The sequence below is a fragment of the Dromaius novaehollandiae genome, chromosome 19 (assembly GCF_036370855.1).
Source record: "Dromaius novaehollandiae isolate bDroNov1 chromosome 19, bDroNov1.hap1, whole genome shotgun sequence".
In the NCBI taxonomy this organism is placed as follows: Eukaryota; Metazoa; Chordata; class Aves; order Casuariiformes; family Dromaiidae; genus Dromaius; species Dromaius novaehollandiae.
This window is the reverse complement of record NC_088116.1, coordinates 12,704,733-12,729,441: the sequence shown is the minus strand read 5'-3', so window position 1 is coordinate 12,729,441 and position 24,709 is coordinate 12,704,733. Positions and strand designations below refer to the sequence as shown.

Below are 24,709 nucleotides of genomic sequence, written 5' to 3'. Positions count from 1 at the left end.
TACAGAAAGGAGAAAAGAAAATTTGATAGAACAGCTGAGAAGCACTTTCTTAATGAACAATGCAGATACACATAGCAGCCTTCAAACATTTATTTGAGCAAAATCCTACACACTTAAGTATCTATAGGTGAGGCATAAGGTGAAGAATAAATCAGAATTGGATTGAATACTCAGATCTGTTTTGTCACCCTATTCTAATCACATCAATGGAGTTTAATTATTTAAATGGAAAACAGATGACATAATTTAACAACTATCTATTTAAGTGGAGAAGTCAATCAAATGGAGAAACTTAGACTACTCCTGCAATTCTTCCAAAAATATATAAAACAATCCTTAAAAAAATAGTAAAGTTTCTTTCACTAGTTCTGAGCTCCATTTCACTTAATTTTATCAAAAACTTCAAAGAAAATAACTTCTTTCTGGCAAACCTGTGGTGGATAACACAAAGTCCTCCATCATTACAAATAATATCAAAGTCAAGGCCTGCCATGAGCTCTGATGTCTCTGCATACAGGAATAATGAATGTTTTAGTATGTCTAGGTACTATGCCACATATGCTGATACAATACAAGAATGGAGAACTCAGATACTTGAAGGATGAGGGACTTGTACCTTTGAAAGCATTGTCTCTGAAACAACCTAAAGTGGATAAAAGGACAGTATCATGATGAATGAACATACATGAATACATATCACTGCCAGTGTGATAGTGTGGCTGAAAGGTCACACGTGATCCTCTGATGAAAATTTAGACAGGAGACTTAAGATCATGGGAATGGCCACGCTGGATCAGATGAAAGGTTCATCTAGTGCAATAGCCTCTCTCTGACAAGGGCTAATACTGGATGCCTAGAGAAAAGGGTAAGTAATGGGACCACACATATAGTGATATTTCTGTGAAAACTCTTCCAGCATCTGGAGATTTGTGGCTCAGACACTTGGTATTTAATCAACTCACACAGATTTTTTTTGAGAGATATTACTTCTAAACAGTACTGATGAGATTACTATTGGTATCTAATATTTAATTTTGCTGCCCCACTTCCAAAGGATGTGGAGAAACTGGGAGGAACTAGAAAGCAAAAAAAGACTGAGGATTGCAGTCTTCTAAACGCAAATCTGCAGTATCAAAATGATCCTTTTACAAGAGACTTTAAACCTCCCCCAAATGAACAGAAACAAGTAAATGTGCTACCTTTTTGAAACCTTCAAAAAGAAAGAACGCTGAGTGATTTTTTTCTCCCTGATGATCTGTCCAGTACATGCTGAATCCTTAATATATGCCAAAGCTACCAAATGGCCAACAGACAACTAGACTGTTACTAGAAGCTCCAGACAAACAATGCGACCTTTCCACCGGGATGTAGACAGACTTCAATTCAGCACAAAATCTTCCTTCAAATCTATGCTTATATAATCATGCCAGAAAAAATTCAAAAGCCCAAAAGGACTTAGTGGCAGTTAACAGATTTCACATGGATTTTGCAGGACTTTTAAACTCATACATAAACTTTAGGGAAGCCTAGGAATAGTCTCACTCCATTCACAAAACATCTACAGTTATTCAGTGCACCCACTTAAATCTATGTCCAGATACATGCTTAAGCGGAGTTTATAAATTATTAAATATCTCTCAAATTTCTCTTAACATATCCAACAGAATTAAATAAACATAAGGAAGTTTGCCTTCATGGAAACATCAGAATACTCAGCTCCATCTTTCATCTTATTTACTCAAATCAGAATGTCCATCTATAAACACCAGTGTTTTCATTTCATCTTTTTTTCTCATTTCATACATCATGGCACAAGGAGCTGATTACTTTTTTCGAAGAAAAAAAATTACTGTCATTAAGCATTCTTCTTGGAGATTCACATTATTGACATATATGTATTCAGTACTCTTAATATGGGCATACAGTAAGCATTGATAAAGAGTTCAGTGTGGGCCTGCAATTCATCTCAACCACAAGACTTCAGCAGAAGTGGAGAGAGCAGTGAATGTGCATTTGTACTACACATCTCAGAAAAGTCCAATTGCTAGCAAGTAGCCTTCTTTTATTCTTTAAATAACAGTCCACATAAATATTCAAAAGGTGAGTGACTCCAAGCAGTAATTCCTTGTCTCTCCCTCCCCACAGGTAAGGAGGGAGTGGTGTCTCAAGCATTTCAGGAAAACAGTCTGCAAACCACAATCTGCCTAATTTGGCATAATTCCTGGAAGCTTCTGCAGTGGTACAGAGTTCGATGGAACTCCAAATGACAGTTCTGCAGGTGTCAAGAATGGAGACTTCCTTTAGACAGGCCATTGTACAACTTGACCTTTGATGGAATTCACTGATGACCAGAGGCATGAACACTTAGGCAGTATCATAGCATCTCCTGATACAATATGTTATGCAATTACTGGTATCAGTGTATGTCTTTATCTCCCAGTTCATGACACAAACGAACAGAGGCCACCTGACAGGTTTGGCTCTGTGCAGACAGGAAGGAGATTGTCTGCTTGACATCAAATGTCTAAAGAGACATACCACTTTGTCCCTGAAGGTTTGGGGTTGGCTGGTGGGGGGGGAGATGGGTTATTTTCTGGCTCCAGTGAAACTCAGATATGAACTCAGGAAAGCATATGAGAAATCTTATCTTGAAAAGGGGAGTAAAGACAAAAGATTTTAGACATTTACCATGTGGACCTTTTTTGCCCCCTGGCAGAACTTATTGCTACTAGAAAAGTCACATTTAAGAACACGTTAGAGTAATAAACAAGCTGCCACAGGCTTACATTGTTGCACTGTCTGGATTGTGAGACCCAGCTTAAGATGTCCTGCTGGGACAGAAGTTGACACTCTTTTACCAAGGCTCTATACAGAATTTTAGGACTACAGAGTCAAGGATTTGAAAATCCGTCAGACGGATAGAAACAGTTGCAAGGGTATCTGCACTGATGTAATTTATATGTCACTGCTTATTAGTCCCTGTGGACAACCTAGAACCACTGAAACAGAGATCTATGTACGGACAAGAGATCTAAGATAAGTAAGAGAGGCTTGTTCTAATAACAACATTTATCAAGAATCAAAATCATGAGATGGGAGTTCAGAGGATGGAATGGAGCAACTGTTTTGACTTCTGTACGAGTCAGTCTAGGAGGGTGAGGAAGCTTCTGGACATCTCATTGATAACTCCAGCTTTAGCATTTCCTCAGCCTGTCTCAGCCAGGCTGAAGTGTGGAGTATCACCACTAATGCATCTTGCCCTATCTTGTAGTAGGCTTTCAGGGGAAGAAGGATTAGACAGATACTAATTAATCCTTCAGACCACAGAATCGAGAATGTGTTTACTAGCAATCCCAGAAAAAGACTGGCCTTTAAGCAATACAGCCAGTACTTGTTGGCAGCTGAGGTAAAAAAGTCAATCTTGCAGAACCCTGAGCTTTGCAAGCTGTCCCTTGCAGACATTATCCCACATTTCTCACTTGTACTCTGTCAGCTAAAATGGCTTACTTTTACCACTGATATGTTCAGAATTCCTGACAGCTGCACTGGATACACTGGTTCTCTGGATCAATGGCTCCGACAGAAATGAGGGGACCTCAGAATATCATTTCACATAACCTGAACATGAAGACCTTAAAATGCAAGTGGCATGGTTAGCAAGGGTTTGAAACTATTTTTGATTTCAATGTATTGACTGGTCTTGTTGGTGACCAAGCATCTGGTATATCTGGTGTTCTCAGGTTACCACAATTGAGAGAGAGGTCCATTAAAAGGTTCGTAAAAAGATCTCTCTCTAAAATGTAGAGAGGATCTTATTTCAACCACAGGAGCATCTGACCATTATTAAGATACAACTGTTATAAAGAGACATCAACTCCCAAGAGCATGTACACAACCTAAACATTCTCATATATATCAAAGATACAGGTTCTATTGCCTACAATATACACTAGCCGCTGGGAACATGAGGAGTCATGAATACATCCAGTACTGCTAATGGTACTCGCTCGTAAGCAGTCTCCTGCCACAATAGTATCTTGTGACACTGGTCCTTGAGAAGGGCAGGAAGCTGCAAAATTAAATAGTATGCAGCTGATTTTCTCACTAGCACTGACTAGTCAGACAAGTAGCACCCCAATACAGGGGAGTTTGTGCCCGTGCCAAAGATAGCATTGCTAAAGAGCACAAGCAGCACATGAGTTCTTCTGTGAGTTAAAGATTTGGTGCACATAGAGAGAGTCTTCCATAAAGACATTTGCATCTGTAGGAAGACTAGACTTCTAAAGGTACACTGGCTTTAGCAATGAAGCCGGGGTCACAAAAGCCACAGCCAATGTTGCTTACAGGACCATTCAACAATTTTACATTAATATTAGGAGAAATACACTCAGCTGAGCACTCAATCCAATCCCAGATGGAAAGCATGCAGCCAGCAAGGGAGACATGAGATTTAGCAATCTGCATACAGTGTGTCGATGAAAAACATATTTGCTTGCCAAGGACATCTTGCTCTTTAGTTTGTCTTTCTCAGGCAAAAGAACATTGCTGCCTAGCTCCATGCAGTTGCAGTAACTGCAAGGCATGAAGGGAACATGTCATTAAAATGAAATTCAGAAATCTCATCAGGAATTAAATATTACTAATCTATCATGCTAAAAGTTGGTCCCACAATTCTGAATTTTGTCAGAACTGGAGCAGCAAAACCAGTGTAGCATAATTAAGAAGGATAATGCTTGTCACTGAAAAGTGCTGAATACTCACAACGATTGAGAAAGTGTGACATGTTGAGAGAATTCCACTTTTTTACAAGAGCCTAGGAAACCTTAAGTCATCTTGGTATGTCTGTCAGACAGGAAGATTTTATTCCAAAGGGGTGTAACAGTTTGACAAGGGGTGACCATCATGAAGAGGCCAAAGGCGACTATGAAGTTATTAAAGATGAGAATTAGTAGTGGAGGTTGATGACCAAAAACTTCCACATCTCATTTTATGTTCAGGAGATACAACCAACCTGGCCCTATCACTTATGGGACTGTCTGCCTCTGTTGCCACTGGGGTAGAAGGTACTGTGCTAGTTCTCCAGGAATACAGGATTTCCTCCTCCATCAGTTATGTATTTCAGGCTCTATGCATGCAGGACATGGCTGGCAGAGAGAGTCATTCTAGCCATTCTGAGGAACAGACCTTGCTTTGAATTTGCACGATTTGGTTTAATATTTCATTAGAGTATTACTGCATTAAAGAACAGACACTGGCAGGGAAGACACATGACCAAACTGTAATGGTTACTATCCTATCAACAGAGTGCAGATTATGCACAGAGTGCAGACACAACATCATGCAGGCTGAAGGTGGGGAGGGATGAAAATGCTACACTCAGGAAGACGTGAAGAGCTAAGTGCTAAGAGCATCAAGCACTGCTTAACGGCACCAATCGAAAACCATGTGTTGAGGAGATTTGTGATAATGGATACCAAGGGACTCTGTGGTGCCTTCTGAGTGAATGAATAGCTAAGCTTGAAGTCAGTACCAGATGGTGGAGGATCTACTTATCACCGTCTTTCCTCAGAGTCCTGCCCAAACCGAACAGAGATAAACTGCAAGGGCAGGTGCCGACGGTAGTGAGCCTAATGCCTGAAAAGCTGTTCTACAGAAGATGAAAATACAAGAACAGCAGTATGGTTTCAGACCAGTGGTCCATCTAGCCCACAGTATTTGCTTTGACAGTTGCCAACAATGGATGCCTAAAGAAGACTGCAAGAAGAGGACAAGCATGTAGTGCTTCTTTCCCAGAACACTCTAAGCTTCCAACAAGCTGCGTTTTATGGGATTCCTGAGGCAAAAGTGGTACCTGTTACTTAATAGACATTGACGGAGTCTTCTCCCATTCATTAGCTCCAGTTGTTTTTCGGATTTCTTTAAACTATTAGTATCCACAGCAGTTCCCACAGCAAGGAATTCCACAAGTTAATGATACAGTGTATAAAGTAGCAATTCTTTTTGTTCCTTTAGAATCTGGCTCCTAGTAGTTTTATGTGATGCCCCATTGTTCTATATTGAAAGACACTAACAGTCAATCCCTGTTCATGACTCTATAGATGTTTTTCATATCACCCTTTGATTGCCTATTTTCCAGCCAGAAGAATATTAGTCCAGTTAGATGTTCCTTGTAGGAAATCCATCTCACACTTTTGCTTATTCCCATGTTCTTCTCCAAATCTTTTCATATGCCACTACATCTTTTTTAGAGATCAGGGAATGGAACTTCACACAGTATTCAATATCTAAATGGATCAAATATTTCTACAGTGGCATAAGTGACATATTTCCTCATTTATTCTCTCTTCTTTTCATTCCTAATAGTCTATTTGTTTTCTTGAAAGTTACCAAGTACTGAGCTGACATTTTCATAGATCTATTATAATCGCAAAATAAGACTTTGAGTGCTAACAGACCATTCAGAGGCCAGCAACTTAATGTAATGATGGACTTCCATGTGCATCTCTTTATAGTCTCTTAGGAGAGACTACAAAGGAGATTTAGTCTCATAAGGTTCTTCCACAACACTTCACAGCTGACCCTTGTCTTCATTACTTCAAATTAGTTAATGTTTCAGCAAACTCTAAAACATCACCACGCACTCATTTTCCATGTAGCTTATAAACATACCGGACAACATGGCTCCCAGCACACATCCATGTAGAACTCCAGTCATTAGCTCCCTCCATTGTGAAAAGTTACCAGCTATTCCTACTGGCTGCTTTCATTTAACAGCATACTGGTCTGTACTTTCTTTGATGGCTTGGAGCCCTTAGAAAAATTGACATCACATCAACCACCTTCCAGTGGTTTTAAACAAGAGTTTACATATATGATTAGAAGTTCAACTACTTCATCCTTCAAAACTCTCGGGCGAATACCATCTCATCCTGGCAACTGATAATGTTAATTTTGCCTATCTGCATCATCAGCTTATCCACAGATACCAAACTGCATTCATTCTTCTGCTATGATTTTAGCTGCCTTAAGTGCATCTTTTAATTTTGTACAGGTCCTACAGATTCTCTAGCAAGCTCTCTGCTTCTGATGTGACTACACAGAATCTGTTATTAGTCATTTCATCATTTGCAAGTTATTCCTGTTTTCCTTACTTTTCTCATTATGTTTTTACATTTAACCTGTTAAAATGTATGAGCCTTCCTCCTTTTCTCATTTTACAAAAATGATTGTTTTTTCAGGATGCTTTTATATACTCTCATACTCTTACGTTTAGGTATGCTGGTTTCCTTTTATCATTTTTCAAGTATTTCTTCAGAAGTGCATTTGATCTTAACTCCTACTGTGGTGTCTTTAAATAGTCTTCACTTGCAACTGCAAGGATATAACTCTTAGTTGCCCTTTTAGCTGCTTTTTAACACATTTATTCATTTTTATGTAGCTCCACTTTTTGAATTAAAACACAACTGTGGAAGACTTTTTGGCCTCTGAGTCAACATCCTTGCAGGAGCAAAGTACATTATTGTCACTGTTACAGAGCAGCTCTACAAAAGCAAAATTTTGAATGAGGTCCTGCAAAAGACCAAGGCAAACATTGCTTCTCCCCTTCTTGTTTCCCTGACTAGCAGCTCCTAGAAGTACAATGGCTGCAATTGAAGCTTCCCATTAGTGCTGCATTTCCTACCCTTGCCACTTCTTTGATCTTCCTCAGCGTGTCAAAATCAATGTCACCAGCTGGATTGAACACTCAGTTGAACGCTCACGTGGACCCAAGATGTTCCATTCAGGTGTCTTCAGCAAAAGAAAGCCTTGACTAGCTTTCTTAGAGAAGACCTCAGCAGGGACCTGCCCAAAGGGCATTCCTTAGGTTTTGTTTCACTGCAAATGCAGTCACAAAAGAGGCAGAGAGTCAGTGAGGGAGCATGAAAATGTGAGTTGGCACCAACTCAGGATGTGGCATAATGCAACTGTCAGAAATGACGAGGTGATTTCTCAAGCAAGAACCTTCATCAATTATTTTCATGATCTTTTCTAACATAGGTCTTGTAGGAGCTGCATGTTAAACAAATACAAGGGATTTGTCCATCACCCAAACAAAACAGACAAGCACCTATGTCTGTCATGAGGTATGTACTTTGTACGAGGTTTCAAAACAACAGCTTCTGGTACAGCCATCTTCTTTGGAGATGGCAGGGATGTCAGCCGCACTCTGAAGGCGATAATGGTAAGAAGAGATGATCACAGAGAAGAAAGGAGCAGAGCAAAGTTTTGGAGGCAAATGCTGCCAAGCAAGAGCCTAACCCAGTCTGTGCACTGGTAGTGACCAAGATGACCGTGTACAAAAAAATAACAAGAAAAAAAACTTATTCTGAGGAAAAAGTAAGAAGAAAAAGTAAGAGGCAAAGATTAGAAGAAAGAAACTCCAGAAAGTAGGTGAGCAGAAAAAAATAGTTGACCTGTGGGGTCCTTAACGTTATATGCTTGTATAAATGAGACCAGGTGAAATAGAGGGGGAGGAGAGAGTTTTTAGGGAAATGTTTAGACAAAAACTGCTGGCTTTAAAGTTTAGGGACAGATAAGCACCCCTAGTATGGCTGGAAATGAGGACTATCATTCAAATATGAAAGTAACAGAACACAGGAATAAACAAGGTATAGCATGACAAGCAGAAGAGGAGGACTTCTCTTAACTCTTCAAGATCTATGTGAGGTTCCACTTATTTTGGCGTAAAACTCTAGGTAAAAAAGGTATAAGATCATTTTGTAAGTAACGTATGATTCAGTACTATTTTATTCCATTTTTCTCCTCTCTAATTCTTAAGTGGAAAAGAGAAAAGACTGCAGCAATAATAGATACCATTTTTTACTACTTTAAAACATGGTCAACACAAGGTTTCCGAAGTTGCATTTCTACACTGGATGGTGGTCTAAAGAGGGACCTAATGACTAACTTGCTAGGCATCAACTTTTGATTCAAATTGCTGCCCAGGAAGTTACAATAATTGCTACAGTGCACTCTGTTTTTTGACTTACATATCCTTAAAGATTTTTTGTATGTTTAAACATTCAGAAAGCAGTATTAACATGTTATCCAAGATCCTGCACAAAATTAAACTAATGAAAGAACCAATGCTATTTACAACCTAGAATATGTCATCATATTGTCTCTTCTGCTCTACCATGTGGCAATTTCCCCAAATCCTTTTTCAGCCTCTGTCTCCCTGCAGCGACTCAGCTCTATTATTGGACTTCATGGCCTTTAGTAAAGAAAACTGCAATATCTGCAATAGCACTACAGTGCTATTCATTTTTCATATCTGGATACAATTCAATCCAGATCTTTTTCTCCTACTTTTTGCAGTGTGTATATCCCTTCTACAGTGATACATAGCCAGTCCATGCTACGTATCTGTAGAACTACAAATCTACCTAAACAAAGATCCCATGGAACAACAGTTGTTGAAGTGCTTTAGAAGTAGAAAATCCAAATTCTATTTTTTCATGTACTTTTTAACAGGAATTAACATACATTTTGGCAAAACAATAGTAAATTTAATCTCCAAAGCACTTTATTTACACAACTGAGCTCAGTACAAAAACCTTTAATTTGTTTATTCATAGAATTTATGGCCAGAGAATATCATTCAACCATCTAGTCCAAATTTCTATGTTGTCAGTATCCCTACATTGAAACGTTAGATTAATGCATTTGACCACTGGAGACTAAATTACTGAGATGAAGAACAAAAGAGAAATCAAAGGGCCACAAATGCCCTTAACTAGCCCCTTGAGGGATAAGGAAGTGATGAGGTGCTAATATGTCCAGATGATCTATGCAGATGATTCATGTCTTAAACTGCAAAGGAAGAGGACACACACCCAAGGTTTCTGATAATTTGAATGGGACAGGGGTGGAGGGGGGAAAGAGAGTCCTCTTCTACCTCGAATCTGGTGATCTCTTCAATCTTGTGCATAGGAGCAAGGCACACAACCTAAGCATTTGAGAAACAAGATTCTCTCTACTACCTTTGAACATTGACCCATATGCCTTTATGCCTTGATTCTAGATGAAGCTGATGCCTCATGCTCCTCAGAATGGTGAAAAGGTCCCAAGATTACCCTTGGCCAACCATGCATGGAGGGAGGGAGAAGAGCTCCCGCCTGACCCATGCGTCTAGCCAGAAGCTCCGAAGCATGAGACATGATTACAATTGCTTAACGCAGACTGAAAGTGTTACGGACAAGTTAAAGGCAATACAATGCTTCCTGTTTTCTAACACCAGTGAAACAAGGGAAAAATAAACAGATGTATAAAAATCATAAAATTCAAAGACAGAAGAGACCACCATGACCATCCAGGCCACTTATACCTACTTTATATCCTCTCCTCTTGTCTCTATCTTATCTCATGTTAAAGATCAGGAATGGAGCTGAGGCCCAAATTTTCCCTAGAGACTTGTTCTAATTATCCCTTCGGCCAAGAACCTACAGTTTATCTAAAAAACTTGAGATAACTTGTTGTTTAATGTCAGATATCTGACTTGAGTTTTCACCTGCTAGACTTGGTTACGTCCTTGTCTGCTAGAGTGCTCTCACACTTCCCAAATACACAATCCTATGTGTAAGTAGATATACACATAAAGCAATTATCAGTTTGCACTTTCAAAAAAACTGAAAAAGCTGAGCTACTTAAGCATTACATTTTGCATTCAGGATCAGTACTGTGGCTCTCCTTTGAATTTTTTCCAATATTTCCATATCCTTCTTAAAGTTTGGGTACCAGAACTAGATAAAGCATGCTGCAGTGATATTACTAACATTGAGTGTAAAAGCAATATCACTTCTATTATTTTCTTGGTATTTGTTTTTTGATGTATTCAAATATGGCATAAAGGGGGAATACTAGTGTAGGACTCATCTATTTTCATCACTGACAGGTACAATTAGTTTGAGAGCTGAATATAATTGATTAGCTGGGCAACACAAAGACATTTCTCAGCAATATTGTTCTGATATTTTTATTGTACTTTCCAGAACGTGGCAAGTCCTATATTGAAATGGACTTCAATTTATCTGTGGGATTATTTAATCTGGCAAGAAGACGACAGGTGAAGTATGTGCATGAAGTATGAGACATGGTGAAGGATGTAGAATAGTACAAAGTGGGCTTTTCTAGTTGCCATCTGTAAGACCACAAGAAAATAATACCCAAAATCTGAGAATGACTTAAAAATACATATCAAACACAACACATGCTATTAATGCATTAATATTTAGAATCTAATGGGACTGGATGCAATTAACATCATTGAACATACAGCAGTTTGTGTTCTACAGACAAAAAGCATACAATGAAAAAGTGTTATTAATGCAATCCACATTTTTCCCTTAGTCACACCAAGTCTCCTTCATTAATGCCAACGAGAATTATACTAGCAACCCTGAGAAAAGTGTATGCCGCAATGTAAGTAATTACAATACCCTGGTTAAGGTGAGAATTACAACAACTATTAATCTTCATGTTTTTGGACAAAAGAGATCCTCTCTGTTTCTTAAAGCACTGACAGTAGTGTGCGCATTACTCCCTTACTGTGCGCAGATAGTGCTTTTGTATTTGTGTCATATAAGCAGAAGCCTATGTTTTGGGATTTGCATCTCATCTTCAGCTTATAAATATATGTGAAAAAATAATTTGAGATAAACACCCCTATGTTTAAATATTTTACTGACACATATCCTTGTCTTTAGATATTGCATATCAACCTCCTTTAGAAATAAATTCATAAACATATCAAGAGAGATTAGGACTTTACTACAGATTGTTTTTAGAGGAAAGAACCTGTTATAAAATCTGAATGTTCACTGCTTGAGTGAAGAGTACACTCTAAGGTTCAGCTTAGAATTGCTATGTTTATAAACCAAAATTTCATTTATTTGATTCTTGGCAACTCCTGCAACGCAGATTTTACAATACTGTAGAAGCTGGACCTGAAGACCAAATTCCTCTGCATGTTTCCCATTGTACTTATTTACCACTTTCTTCGTTTTGGGTTAAAATGGGCTTTTTTTCACCCGAAATAAGTGCTTCTTGGGAAAGACTACAGAAAACTTCTGGGCACTTTTGAGAGCTCTAAAAATGGGAAAATAAAGAGATAAAATATATAAAAATACCTGGCAAAAATTTGTGTTCAAAATAAATTCTAATACAATGGAGCCCTCTGATCATGTACAGTTTGTCAAGTTTTAATGTCTTAGATAATTTTGAAAGCTTTCATTTAAAAATGATGAATTTGCATGAATTCAGAATTACCTTTCACCTTTTCACATTTCATCTGTATGAAACACCTACCAAACTTTTAGTACTAAGGAGGCACAGGACAAAAAGCAATTCCAGTAGTGGTTCACAAGAGCCATTTAGCCCACAAACCCAGTCTGGCTATAGTCAACAGAAATGACCAAAAGGCCTGTTTCCATTCCATTGTAATCTTACCCCTCCTGCCAACTTATCTTTGGGAAAGGTCCACTTGCTGCTTGGATACATTCCAGGAATGGTGTGCATGACCAAGAGTCCTCTGTTGACTGTCACTCACTCTAGCTCTGTTGATTTAGCCTTCTGACCATACATCTTTGCTCTGCTGCTGTTGTTTTTATTTATTATATCTTCCCTTTGTAATTACTCCAGCTCCAGGTACTTTTTAGTATGGAGAATCTTTCAATTCAGGATGGGTCTAGGCCTGCTTGTGTCATCAATAATTCTACCGGGACAGAATGGTTGAGGTTGGAAGGTACCTCTGGAGATCACCTAAGTCCAACCCCCCTGCTCAAGCAGGGGCACCTAGAAGAAGTTGCCCAGGACCCTGTCCAGATGGCTTTTGAATATCTCCAAGGATGGAGGCTACACAACCTCTCCGGGCAACCGGTTCCAGTGCTCAGCCACCCTCACAGTAAAGAAGATTTTCCTCACGTTCAGACAATTTCCTGTGTTTCAGTTTGTGCCCACTGACACTTGTCCTGTCACTGAGCACCACTGAAAAGAGTCTGGCCCCATCCTCTTTGCTTCTTCCTTTCAGATACTTATACACATTGATACTCAGCCTTCTCTTCTCCAGGTGGAACAGGCCCAGCTCTCTCAGCCTTTCCTCATGAGAGATGCTCCAGGCCCTTAAGCATCTTAGTGGCCCTTTGCTGGACTTGCTCCAGGAGCTCCATGTCTCTCTTGTGCTGGGGAGCCCAGAACTGGACACACTACTCCAGATGTGGCCTCACCAGGGCAGAGTAGAGGGGGAGGATCACCCCCTTCGACCTGCTGGCAACAGTCTTCCTAATGCAGCCCAGGATACCTTTGGCCACCTTGGCCACAAGAGCACATTGCTGGTTCATGGTCAAATTGTTGTCCACCAGGGCCCCCAGATCCTTCTCCGCAGAGCTGCTTTCCAGCAGGTCAACCCCAGCCTGTACTCGGACGTGGGGGTTATTCCTCCCTAGGTGCAGGACCCTGCACTTCCCTTTGCTGAACTTCATGAGGTTCCTCTCTGCCCATCTCTCCAGCCTGTCAAGGTCCCTCTGAAAGGCAGTACAGCCCTTGGGGGTATCAGCCACTCCTCCCAGTTTTACATCATCAGCAAACTTGCTGAGGGTGCACTCTGTCCCTTCATCCAGGTCACTGGTGAATAAGCTGAACAATATTGAACCCAGTATTGACCCCTGAGGGACACTGCTAGTTACAGGCCTCCAACTAGACTTTGTGCCACTGATCACAACCCTCTGAGCTCTGCCATTTCAGCCAGTTCTCAATCTACCTCACTATCTGCTCATCTAGCTCACACTTCCTGAGCTTGCCTATGAGGGTGTTGTGGGAGACAGTGAGAGACTTCAGGCTTCCTGAAGTCAAGCTAGACAACATCCACCGCTCTCCCCTCATCTACCCAGGCAGTCATTCTATCACAGAAAGCTATCAGGTTGGTTAAGCATGATTTCCCCTTTGTGAATCCATGCTGATTACTCCTGGTCACCTTCTTTTCCTTCCTGTGCTTAGAGACAGCGTCCAGGATGAGCTGTTCCACCACCTTTGCAGGGATCAAGGTGAGGCTGACTGGCCTGTAGTTCCCTGGGTCTTTCTTCTTGTCCTTCTTGAAGACAGGAGTGACACTGGCTTTCTTCCAGTCCTCAGGCACCTCTCTCGATCTCCATGTCCTTTCAAAGATGATTAAGAGTGGCCTAGCAATGACATCCACCAACTCCCTCAGCACTTGTGGGTGCATCCCCTCTCAGGGCCCGTGGACTTGTGGATGTCAAGTTTGCCTAAATGATTTCTAACCGGATCCTCCTCCACCAAGGAAAAGTCTTCATTTCTCTAGACTTTCTCCCTGGTCTCCAGGGTCTGGGGTTCCTGAAGGCTGGCCTTAGCAGTAAAGACTGAAGCAAAGAAAACATTCAGTATCTCTGCCTTCTCTGTATCCTTCATCACCAGGGCCCCTGCCCCATTCAGTAGCGGGCCCACATTTTCTCTAGTCTTCCTTTGTTGCTGATATATTTAAAGAAGAAAATAACCAGCACCAGATGGTGCTCTGGGGAGCATTCAAGAAACATCCTAGGTAGCAGAAGATTTGGGTGTAAAGCCCTTCAGACTCTTTCTTAAACAGAGAACTGGTTCCCACCACACTTTTTATGGATCAGGAAAGGAGAAGGCATAAAATGCAAAGCTCTGACTCAGGCTTTGCATATACTTAAGAGAGGGATGGAAGTTCAGAAACCACCTCAGCTCAGCTTTTTCTAGCAGCTAACTCTAGTTGAGAATCCCTACTCTGCATGCGGATTTTAGTGACTCATCTTTCTGATGCACCTAAATCCCCTGCATTCAGCTGATTAGACCTTTTAATTATCTAACTCTCCTTCATGGCTATATAGGGAGCTTAACTACCTCAGTCATCCTGTGGAGTCAGGGTCTACATTTTTAATTGCTGCAATACCTAACGTGAATATGCCCAAGGTGCCTCATTGCCTCTTATTCTTGCAAAGTGACAATATAATCCTGAATTGCTCTACCTAATCTCTGTGAGCCAGCAGACCTATAGATTTTTGGCAGACTTGTATTTGATACAAAAATGTAAGTTTTTAAAGATTATTAACTACAACGAAAAATCATCTATGCCTCCCTGTTTTTCTCCTTATAAAGTACTTATTATAATTTATATTCTTATTTATTTGCTTTCACTAAGTATTATATTTCCAAATTTTGAAATATGTTTGGCCCAGATAACACCTTAAACACTGCCAATATACTTCTACTGCTTTACCTTTTTGATTCACTGTTTTGTATGTTTCCTAAAACTACTTTTACTTTCTTGAACAGTATCTATGTCACATCTAAAGATTTTTTTTATTTTTGTTCTTTAACTGTAAGAGCCATTTGTCTCACTGATTCACTTTACTGCAATGTTCCATGCTAAAAATTAATGTCAGAGATCCACTTTTTGGTACTTAGGCACTGAATTTTATTACATGGAAGTCAATACTGGTGGCTCAATTATTGCTGGCTTTTGAGTTAGCTCTTGCATGTTACTTAACACTAAGTCAAGAATATCTTTCTGTGTACTTTAGTACTAGCTGTTCCAAGAAGCAGAAATTGCTTCTTTGAACTTACTCTTATTGTGCTATCTGACCACTTTATTCACAGGTAATTTAAGTCCCCATTATCACTTGGTTAGACTTTCCCACTTCTTTGATCTTTGTCAACATTATGCACTCAACATCCTTTTGTTGATCCAGGAGCTAGTAGTATATAAGACTACTAATATATTTACTTTCTTATGGGTTGGGACTGTAACCCTCTACAAGCAATTAAGTAGGTGATTATAATTCTCCAACAGCACTATGCATTGCAACATTGGAAATGCTCTCCATTTCTAGGATGTGCAATCTATGACGATCATGTTGGATTCATTACACCAGCATGCAACTTGTTTCAATGGTTAGTTATTACTGCTGTTAAAAGCATGCATCGTGCTTCTTTTCTGACTTTATCTAGACTTGATTTTCAGCTCTTGAATTGTATTCAGCACCTAAAATACGATTCAGGGTCCTCCTTGGACTCTAACACATTCCACCCTAATCAGAAGGTTGATGCTAAAAGTAATATATTTTTTAATAATTTATTGGGCGGGGGGGGGGGGGGGGAAAGAGAGCAGTCCCTGTGCTTTCTGGTTTCTGAGCCTTTAGGGAGTTCGTTGTGCTGTCAAGCTTTTTCCTGCAATCATAAGCTAAAACAATGTGCTCAGTGGTTTCATGAAAGTTGACTTTCTCATACAATCACCCAATTATACAACAGCTTAAGATTATAAGGAAATGAACACAAAGTATTGTGAGACTTGCAATAAAATAATGCATGTGGGAAAACTGATTACATGCTTTTGTCTGTTAAACAAGATGACCGTTTCACTATCTGAAGTTTTTTCTCCATGTAGGTATGTAAAGTGATCAATCATTGCTTTGCCTTCTCTATAATAAATTTAGTTTGAATTTATACTTCTCTCTTTAAATCTCATTGTTTGGCACTTTTTTCAAACTCCTAACATAATTTCTGAAATATTGGCACCAGCACTATACAGAAAACTCCAGTAACAATCCCACTCACATCATATATGCTAACAGTATCATCATTTCCCCTGTATACAAGACTGCAGTTACATATAATCAAATAAAAAAGATACTAATGCTTAATTTTAATTATGCATGCTTGTATATATACTTTAGTAAAGAGCCCTTAATTAAGTGATGACCTATTTCTCAAATAAAACTTTTTTTCCCCACAATATTAGATTTGCACATGAATCCTATTGTAATTCAATCTGAATTGGACAAACTCTGAATCTCCTCTCAAGACTCTGAAGCAACTCTCTCCTCTTCTTTCTGAGACTATCTGTATTATCCTATCTTCAACTAACATAGTGAAATCTCTCCAATATCGAATGGAGCCTGAAGCATGAACAAGAAGGAAGTAAGATTTACTCATCAAAAATAAGCTAACAAAACAGAAATAACAAGAATAGAGGTCACAGAAATTGCATTGGCAATCATATCCAAGGGAGCTGACCTGGCAAAAAGCTATAGGAATTGCAATTTGGAGAGCATGTTGAATCCTTAATTGCTACTGGATCTCCAGTTAGCAGTAAGATCCAAATTACCTCATCTAAAAGGTTTGGTTCTTCCCTTTTTAACATAGGGCCTCTTTCTGACTTCCATGGACTTTATCCACCTGAAGTATAGGCAACTGCAGTAAGCTCAACAGAGATCTGAACTTCCAAGCATTTGGAAACTGCAAACGAGTACACAATGCTACTTCTCATTTGTTGCGCAATAATTAATGCTTAGAGCATGTAATATCTGTGCACCGAACAAGCTTGAAGATGATTTCTGTCAGAAGTCTAAGGTGTTGGTTTTTTGACCTATAAAGTCTTAAGTGGCTCTGCCTACTTGAGAAATTCCTCTCCCTTTGCATCATACTAGAGCAGTCCTGATCCTCTGGAGTGCCAGAGGTAACGCTGCCTAGTTTGAGCAGGTTAGAATTTACCTGCTCAGCCATATACTGCTATTCCTTGACCCTAAGGACATACTGCAAAAGTTAAAATCCAAGATTTCCCAAAAGAATTGGCCACAGGGAAGAGGGATGTGAGAAGGAATTTGATGTTCAAATTATTTTGGTGTTAAGGAGAATTTTTTTAAGTTAATTTCTGAAAATTTAACACTTATGATCAAAGTTGTTTTCTGTAGAGGATCCTAGAGAACATGATAGGAAGAAAATGAAAACAGGAAAGTATTCTGGTAGAGATATCTTTGGTGAGGCTCAATCTTTTATATGCCAGATTTTCTTTAAAAAAATTAGGAACATATTTTTAAAGATATATTGACCAAAACAATATAAACATAATTATAAGTTAAAGAGATTTTTATTTGAATACAGGACTAGTCTTGCAGCTCTTATATTTAAGCAATCCTATTATACCACTGAATTAACAGACCATTATTTTGAAAAAAGGACTGGATCATGCACTCTTCTTTTCTGAGATAAGCTATGTAGTTTATGTTCTCATGTGATGTGCATGATGGCTGACTGCACCTTACTGATTCTGACATACCCGAGTAGACAAAGCCAAAACTGGTGTAAAAACTAGACTTCTCTTCTTAACCCAAGAACTGTAAAAAAAATCAAGTTATGTACCTACATTACATATGAAGAACCAATTAGGAAGGTACCTGTGAACAGGCTTAACTTTATTTAAATAAGAGTTCCAATGAAATCAAAGTTAAAGCATATCATCTAATGTTTTTGCAAGATTGGGATGTTGGCAACTACATTTAAAACAGGATGTTCCAATAAAGCATAATTTAGTTGTATTTAATATCTTACTGTTTAGAAGTGAACTACAAATACTCTCTCCTATTAGTTTCTTACTTATTTTGTACGTTAACAGTTGTGGCAGCATTTCATAGTGTGTCTCAAGTTTCATCTTTCCAAAGGCAGGAATCAACTGCAGGATCAGACCCCAAATAATTTTTAAATAGCATCATGAGTTTTGATATGTAGTGGCATAGTTAGAAACCACACCATAATATATACACAAAGGTCACAGGCAAACTTAAACGAGGCTTTTCCGAACACTCTGCTTGGCACCATGTAAACATCCTGCTGCAGAAGATACAGGTACCCCCAAATCCTAATCCGATACTCTAATCCTAAAACCAGATCCAGAGTGTGAACCCTTTGAAATAGGACTTAATTCTGTGGGATACAGAACAGGAACGATCACCTGAGCAAATCTAGTTGTGAGATCAGGGCCTAAAAAACACATACACCGGACAGTTCACTATCTGTTTACATAAATTAAACAGATAAGATTAGTGTTTCTCCAACCTTCTCATTTTGAGGATGATTTTTTAAAGAATGAAACTCATTTGTAAATCCAACACTATTCATGGCTTAGTATTCAAAACATCTGATTTGTTTGTGCTACAGAACGGGCTTTAGTGACTTCACATAATACAAAAATCACAGTTTGAATCCCTGCATTTGGTTAAAGCGTTCAAACACCCTACAACAGGGGTTATCATCTTCTCATTTCGACAAGGTCTATACTCTATACTTTGTGCTCAGTTGCAACACCACTGTAGTTTTTGTATGGAATAAATATTGACTTTCCTGGACATTGCCTCATAACAGAACAAGACCTTGAGTACATTTGTCTAAGATACTTTTCATCCTGGTAATATAATTTTATAACAGTGCTTTCATTCTGGATAGTTCAAAATTCACACAGGCAGGCTTAATGAACTCCACAAACTGTCCCTTCTCATTTTCGGGCAGGTGAACATATTGTAAGGCTGGCTCACTTGTATTTCTTTTCCTATAAGACCATACAATATTTATTATTTTAATTTAAATTTACAAACTACCGATTTTATCAGGATTATAAAGTATCACATTTAAAAAGTCAACACTGGTAAGAGCCATGCAAAAATTAATATTTAATATTAATGCAGGATATTTTATCTATCTTGATGAATTTTGTTAAATCTGATTCTCAAGAATGTGACTCCAACGAACTGCTGACAGAAAGGAGACAGTGTGTGAAGGTAGCAGTGTACTGTGCTGTCTCAAGAAACTGAGCTTAAAAAATACAGTATGCAGAAGATCAGTGTGCTCACTGACTAGCACAACTGTCTCTTAGCAGCACCTGCATCTTATGGCGAGATGTTCATACGCTCTCCACTCTTAGTAAACATCAGAAAATGGCACTAATTTCACTTACAAAAATATACGGTGGTGACACTACAGGAACCAACACAGAGATAACAATTTCCAGGCACAGCCAATACACGAGCATACAACTAGCAGGGTCAACAAATCTGGTGGGCAAAACGCGGATGTGCATTGTAACTTTAACAGAACCCAATCTTTTAGGAAAAGCGCGCAGAAAACCTTAAGGATTTCATACAAAATGTTCATGCTTTCTGACAGACCTTTACTATGCCCAAATGTGACTCAACACACTCTGCTTTATAACACCAATTAAGATATGCAATAATCTTCATGGGATCAGTTGACTCTATCCAAAATTCAACATTAATACAAGCGCAATTACAGACCATGACAGAATGAACTGATATATATAGAAGCACTTCTATCTTGGGACCGTGTGCAAGCTTCAAGAGCAATGACACGAAGGAACAAAACAAACAGGTGGACAGCTCACACCAAGTAACAACTTGTTTCTTAAGTTATAAATCTGTAATTGGGAAATAAAAACAAATTCATGGCACTAGCAGCTGAAGCAGTAAGGAAAGGGGGAAAGGAACGGAAGGAACGAGAACGTAAAACCAACAGAAATGGATAAAATAGAGCTGCTCTTACCTGAAGCAGTTTTCCTTCAGCTGGAGTAACCTCAGCAACGTTTGCGAACTCTCCTTCCAGGATGATTGGCTCCACTTTCAAGGGGATCACCCTAATGATAGCTTTCTGTGCTGCTGATCTCTCAGATTCGACGGCGGCTGCCAGTGCCAGCCCTGTATGGCCAAGTCCTACCTGCAGGGTAGCCATTAGCAGCCAAGGCCAGAGGACAGCCAGCTGCAGCTGGGGGCCAGCACTCATGCTACCAGCTGCAGCAGTGCACTCCAGCCACACATACCGCTCAGGAATGCGTCCTCACCCCGCCAGCAGGTTCCAACAGTAGGCAAAGCTCATTAGGTTTAAGAGTATGCAATTCCAGTTACTGGGACCCAGGAGAAAGGAGCGAGAGGGGCTCAGTTACCTCCAGCTTTCTCCTGCCAACGCTACTTACTGAATTTCTTTTCTATTTCTCGCCATCACTATTTCTCTTCCGCGATGCCACGTGCTCAAAGGCCTCTGGAAGCTCAAAAACATATTTTAAACAACAACAAAAAAAAGCCACCTAAATTACATGACCCTCCTCCTCCAGCAGATAAATCCAGAAATCAGTGAAAGAGAATGAACAGGTCACAAGCAAGGAATCAGTTCAAATATACAGGAATACCATCTAGCAATAAAAACTCTTCAGTTCCGCAGACATGAGGAACAGGGAGATTTCCCCATGGAAGTGATGACCTTGCCTCTCCTGTCCAAGGTTTAGGAAGATCAACAGGTTCAAAACATCCATCTCAAATGTCCTCAAAAGACAATTTACCTTCTTGCCAGCAAGTCATCTTTTTCACAATGTAGGCTCAAGCTCTTCACTTTTAATGTAACTACAGTCATTGGTATCCTTCTTGGAAATTACGCAGGAGGTATTTCTTGAATTTATATTTTTTAAAAAAGCATGTTATGGTATTGTTCTCCTCCAAATATTCTTGAACCCTTCCATTCTTGTTCTGCCAGAAATGCTTCACTTATGTTTGGAGATCAATGTTAGTTTTCTCCTAATAATCCATGTTCAGATGCAGTTCTCAAAGATGATTAGTTGGGTAAGTAGCTTCTCTTCATATTTTTAAGTTCATGGGAAATAAAAAGGCTCCAAAATACTTTAAAAGTTTAGGTACAGATACCAAGCAAAAAGTTACAGCACATCTTGTTCCTTTCACGCTATTTCACCGTACACTTGAGTTCCAGTATTACCACTTTCAAGCACATATTAATAAGATCCTAAATAAAGGCCCCACAAAATAAAACATAAAGTTCCATGGTCTGCCCAAAGGTCACATGAAACGTATCGAGGAGTCTTCATAACTGGGGGAATCGATACCGAGGAAATTTGCAACTAAAACGAATGTTATATTGATCACTGCGCTGCGAAGAGAAAAAGTGATTTTAAAAACACCCAGATCTGCAAACCTGTTACGCAGTGTGCCTGCTGGAGTCCACAGGAGCTGAGACAGATGGAGATGTTTCTATAAATCCTAGACAAAAGCTATTCCCAATAGCTTAAGAGAACTGTGTGGGTCTGATGATGTTGGTCTTTTTTTTTTAAACCAATCCGTTCAAAAAAAAAAAAAAAAAAAAAGCAAAGAAAGAAAGAAAATCAATCTCACATACACGCACTAGGCAGGTAGGTGCGAGTGCAGCTCCACAACTCGAAAGAGAATCCAACAAGATCAAAGGGAGAAAATTACTGCAGACAGAAAGCTCCTGGGGCAGGCACGGCTGAAAGTGAAGTGTCCGCATGTAATCTAAAGACTTCAGAAAAAATCCAAAACCATTTCTGAAAAATTCCTTTAAAATACCAAGGTCTCTCCTCTTGTTACAGCGTATGCAATTACCAGCTCTAAATGTAGTGAGTGCGACAGAAAAGAAATTGAAACATCAGCAGCAATCCAGCAGTGAACCCAGGCAGGCTGTTTTATCATTATAAAGTAGGCAAAGAAATCCAGAAGGCACAGGGACCCCCAATCGTAGAACAGACTTGAAAAGTTCTGCTGGAGTCGTAGAAAAGCTTTTCTTCCAGAAAAACACTTCTGGATAAATCCCTGGAGAAGGAAGCTTGTGGTTTGCAGTTTCTGTGTTCCCAGCTCTCTGCCTCCCTCCCCTGGGACTGCGAGCACTCTCTACCTGCTGACACAAAGTGAGGGTGGAGCAGTGGAGGCAACGACCCACCCCCTCCACGGCCGCGTCGCAGAGCTCCTGGACTCCCTCTCCTGAGGCTCCGCTATACTGCATTCAGCAAGCAGCCCCTACCGACTTCATTTTACTAAGCGATCGCATGTAAATCGGGGTCACTCACTAGTCCTTCAAAGTGACATCCGAGGGAAATCTGTGCCCAACCTAGAAAAGATTAAAATAAAAAATAAAATGACATCGAATGCAAAGGCAGATCAAGAAATGAATGAAGGAGGCTGTTCATCACTGCGAACTCGAATTCCTTCCCAACCGTCCTGTGGCACTCCAAATGGCACCAAGCCAGTATCTAAAGCAACTTCCTTCACTAGAATGTACTGATTTATTGCAGCCTTATGTCTTCGGCCCTGGGAAGGACTCCGTCCATTTCACGCGCAGCCTTTCTTCAGCTCTTGCTAATTTAGATTCAGTAGCCCTTTTCTAGTTGCTACTGCAAGAAGGTTTCAGGTCAGGCTGATGTCAGAGGTCTGGAATTCAACTGTTATTCTCCTCTGACATCACTGAGAGGTGAATAATACTATAGGTCAGACCTATAACCTCAAAGTAAGGTTGCAACTGGAAATTTGTAAATCGGCATGTGATGGAGTGGTGCTTGAAGAGGACACTCAGAAATTAATGCAAAAACAATGCATAGTATACAGAAAGCATATGATCTATCTAGTAGTTCTGAGAGTCATTCTCTATCATTCTCAGTGCTTATGAAAAAGTGCACTCAAGAAAGTGAACAGATTAATGGCTTTTTTAGTTACGCATACAGCCAAACTAATCCCTGGAGTAACTCCACAGAAATTAGTAAGTTACATAAAATGAAAAATTGGTCCACTGATTTTTTAACTTGTCTGTGTAGTAATGATTAGTTTTTGATAAAAGCATGAGTGCGAACTACTGAAGTGTGAAATACTTATTTTCAACTATGATAATCTGTCATTTGTAATTTAACGCACACAGAGAAAATATAAATGCAATATCCATTTAAGTTTAAAAGTTTAATTTATTGCTGACTGCTGCAACTACGTCGTCTAAGCAGGGATGTAATTGAACATCTTTGAGGTAAACCAAATTCCACTGTGTTCCCATTAACAAGAAAACAGTTAAAAACACGTCTTGTTACAGAATTCACTTTTTATTATTTACTGACCGAGCTACATTCACGTTAAGATGCTGAAATGCTGAGACATTCAATTGAGAGGGTTACCTGAGACTTGTGAGGCCTTGTGCAGTATTATACTAATCCCCTAAAAGTAGCAAGTGCCCTTTCTCCTTTGCTCTCTCACAGTTATGTCAGAGAGCGGTGGTTAAGGACAAAGAGAGCTTATGTGCGTGCGTACTCTGCAAGTGACGTATGGCAGGAGATCCAGCTCCATGGCTGTTTTAAAATTAGCATATTAAAAATTCTAATACTAGGATTTCGTAATTTGTCCTTACAAGGATACAGCATTATCTAAGACATTAAGACTCCCCTACCGTAAATCTCCAAAAGCATCAAATCTTTTGGTGGCAAACAGGAACAAGAAAGGTAAGCTAAGAAGTTCCCTTTGTATTTTATTTGAATTAAAGAGGTAGCAACTTCAGTTTGATAAGGCTGAATTCCTGTGGTCTCCAACTCCTTACACCTTGAATCCAGAAAGTCTAGTCTGACGCTCTCAAATCCTATTACTATTAATGGCACAAACTACTACAGCATATAGACCTTCCACTATTTCCACAGCATATTATGCAGCAGTCTCAAGACGTATCAGCTGGGGAGCACACAACCAAACCTAGATGATAAAGCTGCATCTGTATTACTGAACATCTTTTACTTTTAACTACCAGAATATTTTCCTTCATTTAAAGATGGTGTCCTTATATTTTCATTTGAGAAGGAGGACTTGAACGTAGGCATCTAGCCTTTTATTATTCAACTGAATGGGTACCGCATGTATGTAAAAAGTGATACAGAATGACAAATCTGAGGACAGTCTGATAACACTCCCACTAGTCATGACCTAAATGCATTCTCAGACTGCATTGGACGAGTTTGGAGTGCTGGTGAGTATTTAAAGGTTTCACCTCAGTTCATCCTACCACTTGTTGTTCACTTAGGATATCT

General features: G+C 39.5%; 1 protein-coding gene across 1 annotated transcript in view; it reads right to left on the bottom strand.

Annotated features, from left to right (window-relative positions):
- Nucleotides 1-22,535, bottom strand: part of RNF43 (ring finger protein 43) — a 72,622-nt gene extending 50,087 nt beyond the window's left edge. Inside the window, exon 1 of the mRNA XM_026107239.2 lies at nucleotides 20,404-22,535. Within this exon, the coding sequence (XP_025963024.2) occupies nucleotides 20,404-20,640 (237 nt within the window). The 5' untranslated portion in view covers nucleotides 20,641-22,535. The remainder of the gene's footprint in view (nucleotides 1-20,403) is intronic.
- Nucleotides 22,536-24,709: the final 2,174 nt, after the last annotated feature.